Here is an 18,246-nt window from a genome sequence, read left to right as displayed (position 1 = left end):
AACACCCCTTTACTTTCATTCAAAACAATTCTTACGTGATTAAATATAAAAAGTTTAAAAAAATTAATTTTGAAAAGAACGTTTTTCGATGTGATTGCCATTTTTTACTTTAATATCTTTGACTCGTCATATTGTTAAAATTAGGCACTAGAAATAAACAAATAAGTGAATTATTATTGATGCAATATTTTTTCTTTGATGATATGCAATGTTGTAATTTTAAAATATATGCTATACAATTAATGAATTAGATAATAAATAAATAACATATGTTTAGTCATATCGATGTCATTTTCTATCCAAATAGATTAAAAGAATTCACCAAGTAGAAAAATTTTAATCTACTTATATAGTACCTGTTCAATTCAAACAATTCTTACTTATCTCTCCCGATATATGAATACAAAATTCATTTTATATTTTGAAAAAGAAATAATTATAGTCTTGTTATTTCACATCACGCCGGGGAGCACTTTTATAATGGCTCTTCTATCTACTTCATCAATTTATAGAGTCATTCGATGTGAAGTCTTTTGTAATCAATATCGCTTCAGGCATAAGCTCAATCATGAATTTATTAATATCTGCCTAAAAGTAACCTACTTATCTTATTATCCAATATCAGAGAAATTTTAGTCCAACCAAAATCTCCATTTATTAATATCTCTTCCTAAAAATTAACCTACTTATCTTATTATATCTCAGAGAAATTCCCAAACAACTGAAATTTCCATGATGCTTTTCTTTATTTTCAACATCAATAGAACGTATAGCTTTGGTATCCTTTCTATAAGTATCTCCTTATTTTGGTTAAAGTCACAAAACTTGCAATTAGCCTTCCATCAATACTCTTTTTACGAAGAAGAAAACAGATGAGATTATAAAATTTTAATAACATGATAAACTAAAACAGTAAAAGTAAGAAAATTATTTAAAAAATTTTAACTTAAATTTTTCTATTTTTTAAAATCTAACTCATTGAAATGTTTCCTCTCTTCTATTTACCTCAAACCAAACAAAGATATGAAGAAATAAAGAAGCAAAGAATTAAACACTAAAGAAAGGTGAGGGTATTATTGCCTTACTACTTTTTAGCGGAGTGATGAAAATTCTTTTTGTATCCAACCTTCCTTTTCTTGTCTCCTCATCTCGTGTCTCTCTTTTACAGACTCGTGATTTCTTGGTGAAACTGAATTTTCCAACTTCTACATCTTTTATAGGGAAGGTAGCTTAGATGATAAGAAACATAAATAAGAATATTAATGAAAAGATATTATTTAAAATCAATTAAAATATTTTAAATGATTTTAAAAGATTTGAAAACGATAACCAAGATTCTCAAGAGAAATAGAATTTCAAATATTCAAAGAAAACCTTATTAAAAATTTACTCAATCCTTTTCTGTATTTTTTATTTAAAAATAAAATATACTGTTTTTATGTTTTATTTTCATTTTCCCACATATTGAATTGAATTTGAATTTTTAATATATTAGAAAGAGTTCAAAAAAATAATTATTAATATAATAACATCAAATTTAAATTCTATGCTACTATACAAATATTTTGAATCCTTTTCCAGTTGACAAAACAAAATCCTATTGGTCAACGTAATAAAATTAGAGTTAAAAAAAATATAAGCGTGTGTGGTCATATACTCATATATAACACAAGTAATCAAAAAATATACATAACACTAGTTAATCACTTAACAAATAATTTTGTTTTAAAAAATAGTAATGCTTTTTTAAAAAAATCTAGTAGTTTATATTAAACATATATAATATATTTTTAAATATATAAAATACATTCGAAATTCTTCTAATTTTAATTATATATCAAAATAGTAAATACATGTTATATTATTGCACCATACCCTAAATATAAATTTATCTTTATTCAATATTATAAAGTAATTAATAAATATTTATTAATTGATTTTATTATCCATCAAGTGTTTTTTTTATAACATAAAAAAGTATACTACAATATAGATTACCTCCAGGAAAATTTCAAGTTGGGACTCTTCACTAAACATAATGAAAAAGAGAACCTAGAATTTTTAAAATTTTACTGAAGGACCCATACGGATTTTCTTTAAATTTGCGATGAAAAATATAAAATTTCTCTCATTTAAATGAAAACATACCGTAGGTAACTTGTTCATCCCCACACTATATGTTATTTATTTACTTATGGGATATTGTTAATTACCTAACATCACTTATTTATAGCCCTAGTTTCACTTGATTTCATTGCAAGTGTTGATTTCATGGTAAAACAACTTATTCATTCCTATATGGTATGTTGTTCATTTACTTACAAAATATTGTTTATTTTCTTACTTCACTTGTTATGGCTATTGAAATGAAATCAAGTGAAAGTAGGACAATAAACAAGTAAAATAGAAAAACGAACAATATTTCATAAGTAAATAAATAACATATAATATAAGAACGAATAAGTCGTCTTACCTATGGTATGGTTTCATTTAAATGAGAATAATTTTATCATTTTCATCGCAAATTTAAAAGAAAATTCGCATGGGATCATGCAGTAAAATTTCAATTTTGGAGTCCTCTTTTTCATTATGTTAGGTCAAGGGTTTCCACCTGAAATTTGTCCTTATCTCCCCCAAGGTATAAAAGACAAATGGTAAACATCCCACAACTAAATTTTTACATAAACAAATATTGGGATTTGAATCCCTAACCAAGAGCCCTAACCCCTCCATACTGTTTTCAAACTCTGAAGGTTGGATCATTACCTGGAGAAGAAAATGATATGATTCAATCATTTGGCTCGTTTTGGTAGTTGACTCAAGTTAATCAACTTTGACTTGGTCATTATTGAAAATTCAGTGCAAAAACCCAAGACCCAAATCAATTGAACCACTTTGACTCATTTTTTAATTTATATATATATATATATATATATTATTTTTTATTCAATTATAATATTACAGGTTCAACTATCAATCCAATCAATTAAACTATGGGTCTGTTTGGTTCGAGGGGAGAGGGAGGGGAGGGGAGGGGAGGGTGAGGGGAGAGGAGGGAAGGGAAGAGGAGGGAGAAGGGAGGGGAGGGGAGCTCCCCCCCAATTTGGAGGGGAGGCTTTGGAGGGGACGGGAGGGAAAATTTTAAAAATTTCCCTCCCCTCCTCCTAACCAAATGAGGGGAGGGAAGAGGAGCCCCTCCCCTCCCCTCCCCCCTAACCAAACGGGGCCTAAAACTCGTGACTCATTAATATTTATGAGTTATTGTTTGGTTTGATTTTTAAAACATTGTCTCTCATGCCAACTTAATACCGTCAATACAATGTAATTAGCATGTTTTCATTGTAATAATATATAACTGAAAATTATTATTTCTCTATTTAAAATAAAATTATAAATTACAAAATCAACCAACTATAAATTATAAAATGTGTTTCCAATTTATATTTAGAAAAAAGTGTCTCTATTTGTCTGTGTGAGAAGACATTACCACCAGTTCCAAACAAACCCAGTCACTCCTATGTCTATAGAATATTTAAAATCGAAGTGTAAACCCTCCAATAATTACATAAGATGAATCCCTGATTTATCATCCTTTTTAAATTGAAGAATGAGGTTTTAGGGTTTTTTTTTTTTTTGGGAAAGGGGCAAATTAAAAACATACCCACAAAGTTACAAACCCACGATGAACGTACCCGCCAATGCATATAGGAATGTGCCATTGTGACACTACATTGCTATTATCTTTTTTTCATTTAGGATTTCACAAAACAAAAGCTTAAGAGGATCTTCACTAATTGCATCATCTTTTACTTACGAAACCCTAATGAAAAACTCAAACTTTCGAGTCTTAAACTCCAATCCAACTGTAACCAGGTTGCTTCATTGTCCCATTCATTCTGATTATATCTCTGAGATTAGCGGCTTCTTCCCAGTGGCCAGCCGCAGCATATATATTTGACAAGAGCACATACACTGATGGATTGTCACGTTCTCTTTTCAAGAGAAGTTTAGCAATTGTCCTTCCAAGTCTTAAATTACCATGAGCCGCACAAGCACTAAACAAAGACCAACACAAGTTAGAATGTGCTTTAAATTGCCCTCCATTTATTACTTTTTCTGCCTCTTCAAGATGTCCACTGCGACCTAGAAGGTCCACTATGCAAGAAAAATGATCTACATTGGGCAAGCATTCGTAGTTTTTTACCATCGAATAGAAGATGCGAGTACCATCATCAACTAAACCTGCATGGCTGCAAGCAGAAAGAACTGCAGTGAAGGTAGCCTGATCTGGTTCGATCTCAGGTGAATTTTGCATTACCTCAAAAAAGCGCACGGCTTCTTTGCCTTGCCCGTGCTGCGCATAAGCAGATATTATAGCATTCCAAGAGATTGTATCTCTTTTCACCATTGCATTAAATACTCTGAGAGACATGTCCAAAGACCCGGATTTGGCATACGTCGTAATCAAGGCATTACCCAAAGAAATATCTGAAGAGAACCCACGCCGGATTATGTTACCATGAATCTGTTGCCCAAGGCTCAAGGCTGAAATACTAGAACAAATGCTCAAAATGATAGTGAGGGTGAAGACATCTGGTTTGAGCTTCGTATTAAGAAACTCTGAGAATAACTCTAATCCTTGCAGGGGATATCCATTTACAAAAAAGCCAGAGATAATACCGTTCCAGGATGTCAAATTTTTATAAGGGAGATCAAAGAATACCTGAAAGGCTTGATTCATCTTTCCATTCCTGCAGTATGCAGAACCTAAAGCATTTGAAACTTCAACTTCCATAAGACCATTTTTAGACAAGAGGGAATGAATCGTTTCTACAGTTTGTGAAGAGTCAGAGGCAGCTAGCAGACTTCCGTAAGTAAATTCATCCGGCTCAAATCCTTGCCTCCTCATTTCCAGGAAGATCAGAATTGCTGATGGGCCAAGATTCTCCTGAGAATAAGTTGAAATCATTATGTTCCATGAAACGAGATCTTTTAGTTCTATATTCTCAAAAATATTTTGAACCTCGTGCAACTCCCCAAGTTTGGAGTACATGGTCATTGTTGCATTATTCACAGCAATACAATCAACGTAACCCATCTTGATAGCCTTGGCTTGTACCTGACAGCCAGCTTTTAAAGATAAAGAAGAGCTCATGACACTCACAAAAGTCAGTTCTGTTGGACTAAGACAAGCCTCTTGCATCCTTTTAAACATTAAAAATGCATCTTCATTTCTTTCCACGCCAACAAGACCATCTATCATTGCATTATATGTAATACAATCACGAATGGTTGCTTCTGCTTCCTCAAATACCAAAAAGGCATCTGCAACACATTCACCATTAAAATACATAGTTATCAAAGAGTTAATCACAGAAGCCCTCACTAGATATCCAGTTTTGATTGCTGCCGAATGAACATGTTGCCCATACTCCAAAATATTCATAGAGCACAAACTCAATATGCTGGCTAACGTGTAATTGTCAGGTTTTACATCCATTCTATGCATCTCTCTGAATAGATACATAGCAACCTTTTCATGCCCATTATCCGTACATCCAGTAATTATGGCATTCCAAATCGCCACGTTACTCTTTGGCATTTCAACAAAGAGTTGGAAGGCATAACCAATGTTCCCCAACCTAGTACAAGCAGCTAGCAATGTTGTCCAAGAATATACATCTGGGTATTCAATATCTTTGAAGACCCACAGAACAGAATTGAGATCTTTCTTCTTTGCATGCAATGAAAGTAAAGAATTTGCAACAAAAGAGTAGGCTTTGAGGCCAGTTTGAATGGCGTATGCATGTAGCTGGTTACCAAAAAAGACATTGCGAGTGTTGGCACAGACTGTGAGAGCTGTGGAAAGGGTGTACTGATCAGGTCTTAGGGAGTATGATGATTGAATTTGGCCAAACAGTTTGAGGCAGTCTGAGAAATGGCCTGAGCGAGTGAGCTCTGCAAGCCGACTGTTCAGTTTAACAAGTTGTTCCGCTGTTAATTTAGTAACACTATTCATACAAAGCAACAGGTTTCAGAAAGCACTCTCTTGTTCCACGTAATGAGTCAGCTGGAAACGAAAAGTGTTCCCTTTGATTCTGCAGAATTAAGATGGCATCTGATGTTTTGTACGGTGCCTCGTTCAAAATGTGTCTGCCAACAAATATTTTAAACAAATAGCAACCATATAACATACTATAACGGAAATTATTTAAGCACACAAGGTTGCAGCTCCAAGCTAATTAGGAAAAAGAAAAGCAGGAATGAGATATAGCATGTAGCTTTCTGAAAGCTTTTCTAAAAAGTGGGAAATTGCATGCAACTCAGGAAGAAAAGAACGAGGATGACCAGTTATTGCTGAATTTCTTCTTTGACGAAGCTCCCTCCTCCCTTCTTCCTTGAGCTATATATAATGTATGATAGTGTCTGCCACTGACTTTCGCTCCGCCGGGCTTGGACTGCTACTGTTGACTGAAAAGAGAAGGCATTTGCCCAACGACTCGCTGATTGGCTCGAGCGAATTCCAAACAGCACAAAGAGAGAATCCGATGAGCTAATTGATTCACATAATCCGCATATCATAAATTTGCGAATATACGTAGCATTCTTTGACAGCAAATGACCCTTTTTCATCATAATCGGTGATGGAGCAGCAAATAAAAGGCAGTAGCAGGTGATGGGGAAACGTGAAACCTGTGGCAGTGGTGACGGCGACCGGGACAGCGACAGAGACGACTGGCCCTGCTGCAGGTCAAGGTTGGGACGAGCGACGGCGGTGGCGAGCGAAGGATGATTGAAAAATGAGGAAGAACAGGTTCAATGGAGGGTAGGACAAAGTATATATTTAATCTTTTGATTTTATATAAAGTATTATTTTAATTTTATAATTTTATAAAATATTTTTTTATTTTGTTAATTTTAACCCTGTTAATTTTATTTCAATAAATTTTTATATTAAATTTTTAAATTTTGATAAAAAATTATTGAATGTTAAAATATTAAATTTTATTTTTTTAAAATAATAACATCTGACATAAAAATAATTATTTAAAAATAACAATATTAAAATTAAAGGATTAAAAAAATAATTTATAAAATTAAGAAATTAAATTAAAATGTTATATAAAGTTAAAGAATTAAAAATTATACTTTACTTTATTATAATATGATTGTATTAATTATTTATATTTTAATAATAACTTATTAATATTCAAATATGACTAGTTAATATAAATAAATTATCAAACCAAAAAATTTAATTTTAGTTAAGGACCCTAGGTATGACTTGCAAATATTGTTCTTGAGGGGGCCTTATTGATATTCTCCCAAACTTATATACTTGATCTTATTATATAATCCATTAATGTGCAAATCTATTCACAAAGAATTTTGAGAGGAGTATTTAGTATTTTTAACTTATGTATTGTGCACTTTTATCCATGAATCCTAAAAAATGGTGCAAAAATCCTCAATACCTAATTGAGAACAAACATGCATCTATTTGAATAAGGATTGTGAATCCCACCAACAATGTCATGTGTAAATGGGTTTAGAGCAAAAATATCCATTATTTGTTTTATTATAGCAAATGTTGTCTATAAAACTTACAAAATGATGCCAAAATCTCGCATCTAAAGCAAACTTCAAACCATCTTCCTCCCCTCCTTGCTATATAGTGCGATAAAACAAAATACTTTGCTTCATATTCGCTCTAGTGAGATAAATTTTAACACATGTATTTTCTCTTTCACACTTTGGGTTAAAAAAAATTCAATTATTTTGACATTCATTGTAAATGTTTGCAAACATTTGCTTTTGTCTTTAGATTGGAGATTTACAATTAAAACTATTCACAAGAAACTATCTATCTATTTCTAATTAACTTTCCACAAATTTACAAGACATTCATTAAATTCATGATTAGCATTCCTTAAATTACAAGTGACAATACATAAATGCACTAAACTATTTACTCATTCACAATTATTTTTCACAAATTCACAAATAAATTTTCTAAAATTCATAAAGTGACCACAAATTCACAAGTAAATTTTCTAGTGACTATCCTTAAATTTACAAATGATGATATATAAATTCATGAGACTATCTATACATAACATCTTGGATTTTTAATTCGAAAGCTAATTGTTAATTAAAAGTAAATTAATAAATTAGTGAATTAATTAAATAATTAGAGTTTTGAATGGTGAACTAATGTTTTGGCATGTTGAATGACTAGGATCGAGTGGAAAAATGATATTTTGGAAAGAAACATGCGAGCAGTAGTGAGATTTTTTTCACCGTACCACATACAGTGGCATAAATTGCATGCGCCACAATGCATGGTACAAAATTTTAACTTTAAAAGGTGTGGATTAGCTCATGGTACAAAGAGAAAAGGGAAGGAAAATGCGAACAAAGAGGGGGAAAGAGGTATTGTTTACTAGGGCAAGGATCCACAGCCACTTGGTTTTCGATCTGTCATTTACCAACTAAGTTTCGTACTGCCCTATATTCCCATTCTATCCTAATTTCTCTTAGTTTGGAATATAAAAAAATTAAATCAGTGAGTTTTAAGAGGTTGTTTTCTTACCCTTTAGTAATAAAAAGACTCTTAAGAGTTAAATTAAGATTTTGTGATTGGCTAGGAAATTAATGACTAAGCTTTGAGGCTGTAAACTTGATTTTGCCTGAATTGTGAAGTTTTAAAGAGTGAAGATGTTAGTGTGGGTTATGTTTGAGCTAATAGAAGTGGTAAAATGCTTAAAGAGAATAATTAAAACCTAATATGGTTATATGGGAGTGGTTAGGTGGTTAATTATTATTTATTATGGTAATTAGTGCTTTTATCAATTTGATAATTAACTTATAATACTAAATTGTGTAGATTCATGAGACTAACACATTAACTTACCAAGTGGAAGATAAGAATTTGAGAAGTACCATGGGTAACCTTTCTAAAAATAAAAAGGTTGAGGTAATCAAATAATTCATTATATTTATTAATTGGCTTAATTGTTTATAAGTACGTACAAAAATGTGATACATGTTTTAAATTATTGACATGTTTCGAGATTGCATGTGTTTGCATGTTTTGACATAGAAAAGATTTGATTTATAAACTACATTAATTACGAAATTGGTTTTAAAAGTAATTATGATATACACGCACACGTGCACATATTTATAAACTAGATTAATTGCGAATTTGGTTTTAAAAGTAATTATTATGTATGTACATATGTATGTATGTATGTCTAATTGAAATATGGTATTACATGTGAAAAGAGGCATGATCATGTTAGGGTGTGTGAGTTCACCTTGAGTTAAGTGGAGATGTTTGAAAAAAAATTATATGGTTGAGCTAACGCCATGAGGCAATCTGGTGTAACAAATATTTAAGACTGTTCCCATATGACAATTCAAGCAGTTTGGTAACTTCCTAATGCCCATGAAGGTGAGGTTAGAAGTCAATAACATCCCTATCTCGTGTGAGTGTATGACAAGGGGAATCTATAATCTAGAAGTGAAATAGAATATTTTCGGTTGGGTATTTCTACTACTGAAGGTGTGCTTTGATCAATGTATATAGGATTAGTCTAGTTGACCATATGGGTTCAGTTGGGGAGCATGGAGGTTTGGTGAATAGATGATCATGTGAGTATGTGAATGGTTTTGAAAATATATATATATATATATATATATAGTATTTGTGAAACTAATGCAAGTTTTTTGTTTACTTGTTTATAGTTATTTCTGTTGATAGATAATGATGAATTATTTTTATTACCAAAATGTTTATCTCACCTATGGTTATCATTTTATAGGTTCTGACATTGAGGTAGCAGAGAAAAAGACCAAAGCTAAGAGTGGTGGGACTATTGATAGCCCATCTAAGTTGGTATAATGAGTTTGAATTTTTTCAAATATTGTTATATATATAAGTTGATGCAGGATTGCATTTCTATATGATGTTTGATGCACTTAGGTAATTGTATGTGTAACTTAGCCCTGGAATGTTAAATATGTGAGATGTGATGAATTTTGTTAAAGAGGATTAAGTTATTATTTCAAGTGCATGTTTGCATATTTGAAAATGATGACTGTGTGAAATTTGGCCAAGAGCATGTGTGTGTGTGTGAAAACGGCCCTATTTTGTGTGATAATGAGCAATTCAGTGGCCAAAATGATGTATGTTTGTGATTTTGATATATGATTGTTTAATTAGGTGTCAAATATCCCACCATATATGGTCAAGGCTTTAAAAGTGGCCAATGATATACGGTTTAGTTTTGAGACACCCAAATGAGTGAAAATACTATAAAACAATCATTTTGCATTCGAATGTCTATTTTTTTTACAAAAAAGGAATAAAACATGTGCCATTAATTAGATTTTAAAACAAGTTTTATATAGGTGCTTGAATCACTATAATCAAATATTATATATGGAAATAGTGTACACCAAAAGCTTACATATGTCGAGCTGTCATGCTAGTGAATTCTATCTTGTGTGCCAAGGTGTATGGCACAGAGCATACACTTGTGTTTTTATACTACATGTCACAGCATACAACCTAATTTGTTTAAAATCATTATTTTGCCTTGTTTTCTTCAAAATTGGTGTTTATGCAATTCCCGTTGTGCATAAATACCTACTTATGAATGGTTTAAACTAATTTTCAAAGAATTTTGAGATCCCAACTTTTTTCCAAATATTTAATTTCTATATTATTGATATATTAGGGTTAGGGTAACTTGGAGAACTTAAGGATCTCTAATTGCTTTTGTACAATATGTGTGTTACAATTTGATAATGTTGGGAGGGACATTATACTATAGTTTATAGTTGACTTGCCATTGATTCACAGGTGATATTTCTTAAATTTATAATTGATTTTCTTAATTAATTAGTGGTGTTCCATTAACTATTTTCTAAGAAACTATTTCTTCATTCATAACTAATTTTCTATATATTTGCAAGTGACCATCTAAAATTCATATCCTTAAATTCACAAGAAGTCATGAGGCTTTTTTTTTCCCCATTTACAATTAACTTTTTTATTAATTTACAAAATAACTTTCCTTGCATTTACAAGCATTCCTTAAATGAGCGACCATTCAGTAGCTAAATTGTGCAGTTGGCGACAAGGGCAATTTTTAAAATCGTTGTTTTAATATGATCCTTCCATGTCTTTTCGAGATTTTCATTTGTCATTTATATTTAAGAAAACATATTGGTTATATAATTTTAATATAGGTCTCTATAGTTTTCTTTCATTATCCTTGTTCCCTCTAGTTTATCCCATTTGCAACATTAGTTTTTTTATTTTTGAATATGTCCATAAGAATGATATGAGATGGCATTAATAGTGTTAAATATATTAATCATGATTAACGCCATTAATATGTGTTGAAGAGGAATCGTGATTCAATAAATTAACAATACCCTATTTTGTTTTGTTTCAAGTTTCAACTAATTAAATCATAATTCTATCTTGTCATAAAGATTAATGACATTAATCACAAATCAGCATATTTAACATCCTTAATGTCACTCATAATTCTTTCTAGCATATAAGAGAGAGAGAGGGGGGGGGGAGGGAGGGAGAGAGAGAGACTAATACTATAGACATGATAAACTAGAAAGATTTGAAGTAACGAAAAAATTATAGAATGCATACCAAAACACGTTACTAACCAATAGTTATGTTTTCCTTCCATATTTTCAAATGGTCCTTTTTTGTCATTATCTCAAATTTAACAATCAAAATAAGTATAATTGTATGTAAAATTACTTTCTCTCCACAAATTGCCTAATTTTATTAGAGTCCGGAATAAGACTGAGCTTGACAAACTCTCTAGTTAAGCTTCTTTTTTTCTAAAGGTTTGGGCTTTTAAAAGTGGTATTTCTTTAATGAAAATCAATCTTTAAAACTCAACTTTGTTAGGTCTTAAAAAAATAGACTTAGACTTATAGCATTTTTAGGGCCAGTTTATTTTTACTCCTAAAAAATAAAATATTTTAATTTTTTAAATTAAATTTAAATTAAAATATATGTTTATATTTTACTCCTTTCAATTTTATTTACAAGACACTTTCTAAAAATAATTTTTAATTCAAAATAATGATACCTTTTAATAATTAAACCAAAATTTTTAATTTTATTTTTTAATTAGCATTAATGCGTAGTTGTAATATTATTTAAAATTAAAGATAAAAATAAAAGTATATATAAATTTTTTGTTATATAAAAAAATTAATTTTTTTAAAAAATACATAAAACAATTAAAAATGTGTTATAATAAATATGGAAGGGAGTAATATACAAGAATTTTTATTATTTAATATTAATTTTTAAATATTATAACTTGTATTTTAAAAAATATGAAATATTATAATTAAAAATTTTAATTTTTAAAAAAATAAAAAAAATTAAAAGGGGCTTGCAGTCTAGTGTGAAGTCGTTTGAATGAAAATCAGGTTTATAAAAATAATAAATTTTTGAAATAATCGGATTTATAGACTTTAACCCTCAAAAGCCGAGCCTATAAAAGCCAGCCAGGCCCCGACTGGAAATTGTGGTGGCGGGGTCTTAACTGGATGGTATCCTTGCGAATTGCAACTAAGCCCACCTTCTCACTGTTCCCATCACCCAACCGACCCGAGTCGGCCATCGCCATCGCCGCCGAATTAACAACCACCGTCACCGACATAGCCGCTACAACCACCACAACCGAATGTCGACCAAAACCCAGCCCTTACCCTTCAATTAGATTAACCCACCCTCACATAAATAAATCCCAAAGAACAGCCGACGAAAATAAGCACCAACGTGGAAGAAGAGCCTGTCAATGGCCTCACCTCCCTCACCTAAACCCTTCTCCCCACTCACCAACACCGCCTCGCCCTCCAAGAAACCCCAATCAATTCCATGGACCCATCAAGAAACAATCAATCTCATCCAAGCATACCAGGAGAAATGGTATTCCCTCATGCGAGGTCCTCTCAAGGCCAACCAGTGGGAAGAGGTCGCCGTTACAGTCGCCGTCCGATGCGGCTACAATGAGCCTTCCAAGACCGCCGTCCAGTGCCGCCACAAAATGGAAAAGCTCCGTCAACGTTATCGTGCCGAGAACCAACGTCTCACTGCTTTCTCCAGTGGCGGTCGCGTTTGGCAATACTTTGACCTCATGGACCAATTAGAGAAAGGCCCTATGCCTATTTCTGCCCAACCCCTTGTGGCATTCATGCCGTTTGATTGTGATGATAATGAGGAGGAAAATGACGTTGACGTTGATGATGATGATGAGGAGGAGGAGGAGGAGGAGGAGCAGATTGATGAGAGACAGCAGTATAGCCAGTTAAGGACTACTAATTATTTTCTCAACCAGCGACCTGAAAACAAGTATAAAGTTCCTGAATTTTCTCGAGGACAAGTAGCTAAGAGGATACGGAGGATCGCCGAAGAGGAAGAAGAGGAAGAGGTCGAAGAGAATGTCGAGGAGGTAAATGGTGAGAGAATTGTGAAAGGAATGGGATTGGTTTCTGGGTTGGCTGCAGAGATGAAGGCTTTTGCAGAAAGGTTTATTGGGATGGAGAATTTGAAAATGGAGATGATGAAGGAAACTGAGAGGTGTAGGTTGGAGATGGAGAATAAGCGCATAGAGATGATTGTAAAATCGCAGCAGAGAATTGTTGATTCAATTGGGAAGGCTTTTGGGTTCCCTAAGAGGATGAAGATAAGTCCTGAAATCTAAATATTTAAGCGTCTTTCTATTATTTTTTTCTTAAGCTGTAAAATTTCGTTCTTGTCATTACCACCGTTTTATAGGGGTTTATATATATATATATATATATATATATTAATAAAATAACATGCTCACTATTCTTGAATAATTGTTACTGTTATAATTAGATGAATATTTTGAGCATGGAGCCTAAGAGAAATGAGTTGCATTATTGATGGCTTATGGTTAATACACCATAATGCATGCACTAAAGCATCTTATTAATTAACACCGAACCCTGGCAGCTTTTATAGAATATTTTATGAAGATGTTTATTTTTCCAGCGTTATTTGTTTCCTGCCTGATTGGAATTTCTTGTTCTATTTCAGGATTTTAGTTTTACAAATGTCCTGCTGCAAAAGGAGAATCTTTTTCCTCTTTGAATATAAGCTGGTTTTCAAATTTGAGATTTATGTATACCACAATTCCATTTTTGATTTTATCTAGGGATGGAAGTAAAATGCAAATGAACCAACATTTTTGAGCAAATTCAGCAAGTGTATATGTTAACACTTCATCTTCCTTCTTGTTAATTGCACTTTTAAATGAATATAAAATAGTCCAGTAGATTTATAAATATTTAGAGTAGTCAGACATTTGAGATTAATCTGTCTTCCATGGATTTTTTTTTTTTTGTAATTGATCTAAAATCCTTTATGATTCATGTAACCATGTTCATCACTTCATTGAATGCTGTCAGAACTTGATTTGATCTGTTGTTTATCTACATGTATTCTTTGTTCATTGGATGCTAGCAGTAATTTGATATGATCCCTTTTTGGATGTAAGCTTGGGCAAAAGGCCAAACGTAATTGTTGGGTCTATCTTCATTATATCTCAAATGCTTCATTCTAATTATTGTAGTTCATATTCTGGTATCTTAATAAGCTGGCTTTGAACTTGTGTTATGGTACCAAAAACACACTGAAAAGAAATTTCGCCATATTCTCAGCATTTTGTTAGGTGATGCTATATTTTTTTTTTTGGGGTGAAACAAGGGGCAAGGCCAGATTACACAGTACAAGCTACACTACGAGGAACTCCAGGTCCACCTAAATCTAATTCTAAAATTTCTCACCTCCTCAGGAGGTCGTTCCCATACTGTCATCGTCTCCCTCTGGTCTAAACTCATTGAGGCTAGTTTATCTACACAGCGGTTGCCTTCCCAATAAATGTGCATAAACTGAATTTGCCAATCAAGCTGTTGAAACCTCTGTATTCTCGCTGTGATCATGTGACACCCCTCTATCAATGACACATTTTGGAGTGATCAATGACCTTAGCTGCATGCCCTTCCACTTCGACTTTTCTAAATCCCATTTCCCAACATAATTTAAGTCCGTCCAGAACCCCTCATGCTTCTGCTAATATGCTCTCACACTGTCCTAGTTTATGTGTGATTGCTCTAATCCGTTCACCACAATCTCCCCTTATGACTCCTCCACAGCCCGCTAGACCATCCCGAGTTTTCATTCCATCAGTGTTGAGTTTGCGCCAACCTACTCTAGGGGTTTCCATTTTACCAGAACAATTTCCTCCCCTCTTCTGTAACTACCTCTACCTCCTCTTCTCCTCTCCTATTATAATTCTGTAGGTTCTGTATTATCACTTCCACAGTATTCCAAGGATCTTTGAAATCCTGGTCATGTAATTGTGAAATAGCTATTCCTTCATCTCGATATAAACATGCTGTGACCCAAAACACTTCCGGCCAATTAAACTTCTTCTCCACCAATTTTCTTCTTTGCATGTTGCTTTGAGTCTATTCATCTCCAAAAAACTCCTCCCTCTCCACTTTTGTCAGTAACTTCATATTCTGGTAGCAAAGTAGCAATCTCGAAGTACATGGAGAATGTCTTCTCTAGCTTGATTACACCTTGGGCAGCTATCACTTTCTCCATCCCATTTACTTACCGTAGCTCTGGTTGGAAGTCTCATGTGTATAACCATCCATGCGAACATTCTAATCCTCTCCTCCAACTTCTCCGGGTGGAACCATGGCCTTGATTTGCCTGACAACGTTAGGAGGAAACAGATTTGCTATTAAGTCCATATTCCATGCACGCTCTTCAGTCAGAAGGTCACTCACTCTCAAATTTTTGCTCCATCTCAGCTCCTTCATCTATCAGTTAACAAGTTCATTCTCTTGTCCCAACCACCTATCATGCCATACCCTCGTACCTCTTCCATTTTTTATCTCCATTAACAAATTATGATGAAAGGGGTCCCACATCTTAGCTGGCTCCTTCCATAGACGGGAATCAGTGGCGCTTTAATTATTGGGCCCCTCTCATTCACTCCTCTCTCATGCTTCCCCCATCGCACCCTGACCCACAGTTCGTTTGGTTTTGCATTCATTCTCCAAAGCATTTTCATCATAAATGCATTATTCATTCCTTCAAGAGATTTAATACCCAGTCCACCTACGTCATTCGCCATGCACATTGTTTCCCAAGCAATGGCATGTCATCTGTTTCCCTATACGTTTCCCCAAATTAAATTTCTTTGTTCCTTCTCAACCTCCTCCACAGTCCCTTGAGGCAATCTATCATGTTGAATGTGATACAATGCCATCCACATTCTTGGTAATGCTAATTCTACTTGCATTATAAATTATCTCTCTGAGGGAACTCCTTGAAGCCTTCTGGCTAATTTCTTATGTTTGATCATTCTATTTTATGCAGCAATGCCCACCAAACTCCTGACCTCTTTTATGTTCTACGATTATCTAATGAAATGGCTTTGTAGCTTCAATTGTGTGATGAGGCAGTTAGCACTCTTTAGGTTGAATGCTTACTGGAGCATAAATGTATCACTTGAGCGAGCATCTTTGAAACCAGTTCTAATTAAGATTTATGAATTCTGTTTTATTGAAAAGGATTTATGCATTGTTTCGAAATTCTGTTGAAAGACCTTGATTTCTTTTTTGGAAAAAACAGGATTATAAATTTTGCATGTGATGGAAATGATGTGAGAGGAAACAACTGTTATGTCCTCACATAAAAAAGATATTAAAGGGGACAGATATTAATGAGAAACGATAATAAAGGTTATAGGCCTTGCAGAAATTATTTAGTTCTTGTTCTTCGCTATTGCCTTCCCTTCACCCATCACATTTGGTTATTGAAAGTACCGTAAGAAATGAATATGATTAGTGTCTTCCTTTCATTTTCCTCCATGTGTGCGTGTAATGCGTCATTCTATTTATTACAATGGTAAATGAATTCCCAGTTAATTTTACAAAGATTTTTAACTTTCTTTTGTTGATTTTTTTTTTTTGTCTTACAATTTACAATCAATTTTTATAAATTCTCAATTGACGTTACAAATAATTTTAAATATATTTAGTAAATTTTTTAAATGATTTATTTATATATTGAAAGCAAAAAATAATAAGTAATTAACTTGTAATTTATAATTGATTCTGGTAAATTCTTAATTAATGTTATAAATAATTTTAATTATGTTTAGTTGATTTTTTAAGTGGGTTGTTTGTATATTGACAGTAAAAAATTAAGATTCTCAATTAACTTTCATAAATTTACAACTAATATTATAAATAGTCTTGAGTATATAGTTAGTAAGTTTTTCAATTGAATATTCACATTTTTTTAATTATAAGTAAAGATTATGATTTTTTATTAAAATTTCAATAATTTAATATTTGTAAGTATTACTAATGTTCTTACAGATTTTTAATTGCCATTTTCCCTCGATAAAAAATGCCCTTTAATTTGGCCTGACCACTTGTTGAGGATAAATACTATATGACGTCATATGATTATTAATGCGTCCTTTAGATATGATTGCAAGATATTGGGAAAATTGCAATTTATGCTCAATTTGTGTATATGTAAACACAAATTCCAGCAAAGCGCTACGATTTCGTATGTATATATATAAAAGAGTTTGTTAAGTTCTACTTATATTTTCGCTAATAATTAGTTAGTTCAAATTTTCAAAATAAAACTGCAGTACTCAGACTTGCCCCATATTCAAGGTCTTTCTAAGAAACTCAGTTCAAGAGATAATTTATATATTTTTATTTGCTCATTATATGGTTGGTTTTTTTTAAGGCATTGTTCTAATTATATTGTCAAAAAGATGTATGAATTGAGGAATATTTTAATTTTAATTTTGCATTGTGTTATGGTGAAACAAGTTCTTTTTTTTTTCAATAAATAGTTTGCAAAGTATTTAAATTTTGGAAAAAAAAACAATTATGAACAAAAAGATATTATTACAGAAATTCAACTAAATTCTAGTAATTAAATGTTGACCAATAAATTAAGATGAATTAAATAAATTTGCAATCATACTAAATTGCAAGGTGTGCATACATACATAATTTCAATATTTAAATAAATTCGACAATAGGTATTGCCATTAATTTATTTATTTTAAAATTTTCACCACTCCTAAGCCAGGGTCCCAGGTCCGTGACTTCGTCTTCGCA

The 18,246-nt window shown here is 32.4% G+C and overlaps 2 protein-coding genes across 3 annotated transcripts; one reads left to right on the top strand and one right to left on the bottom strand.

The window, feature by feature from the left end:
* Positions 1-3,669: 3,669 nt before the first annotated feature.
* Positions 3,670-6,794, bottom strand: LOC129290331 (pentatricopeptide repeat-containing protein At3g49740-like). Of its 2 annotated transcripts, none has more exons than XM_054927077.1 (2): positions 6,694-6,794; positions 3,670-6,503 (listed from the first exon to the last, which is right to left on the bottom strand). In XM_054927077.1, the coding sequence occupies exon 2, from the start codon at positions 6,017-6,019 to the stop codon at positions 3,848-3,850; it is 2,172 nt and encodes a 723-aa protein (XP_054783052.1). In that variant the 5' UTR covers positions 6,020-6,503; positions 6,694-6,794; the 3' UTR covers positions 3,670-3,847. The 2 variants fall into 2 exon arrangements, with proteins under 2 accessions (XP_054783052.1, XP_054783051.1); XM_054927076.1 differs by having other exon boundaries at positions 3,670-6,153; positions 6,349-6,788.
* Positions 6,795-12,576: 5,782 nt separating this feature from the next.
* Positions 12,577-14,367, top strand: LOC129290421 (trihelix transcription factor ENAP1-like). Its single transcript, XM_054927181.1, has one exon. The coding sequence runs from the start codon at positions 12,855-12,857 to the stop codon at positions 13,758-13,760; it is 906 nt and encodes a 301-aa protein (XP_054783156.1). The 5' UTR covers positions 12,577-12,854; the 3' UTR covers positions 13,761-14,367.
* Positions 14,368-18,246: the final 3,879 nt, after the last annotated feature.

The sequence above is a fragment of the Prosopis cineraria genome, unplaced genomic scaffold (assembly GCF_029017545.1).
Source record: "Prosopis cineraria cultivar Desert tree isolate PC_DT_omini unplaced genomic scaffold, ASM2901754v1 PC13, whole genome shotgun sequence".
Taxonomy (NCBI): domain Eukaryota; kingdom Viridiplantae; phylum Streptophyta; class Magnoliopsida; order Fabales; family Fabaceae; genus Prosopis; species Prosopis cineraria.
The sequence above is the reverse complement of the archived record's forward strand: the minus strand, read 5'-3'. Positions and strand labels throughout refer to the sequence as shown.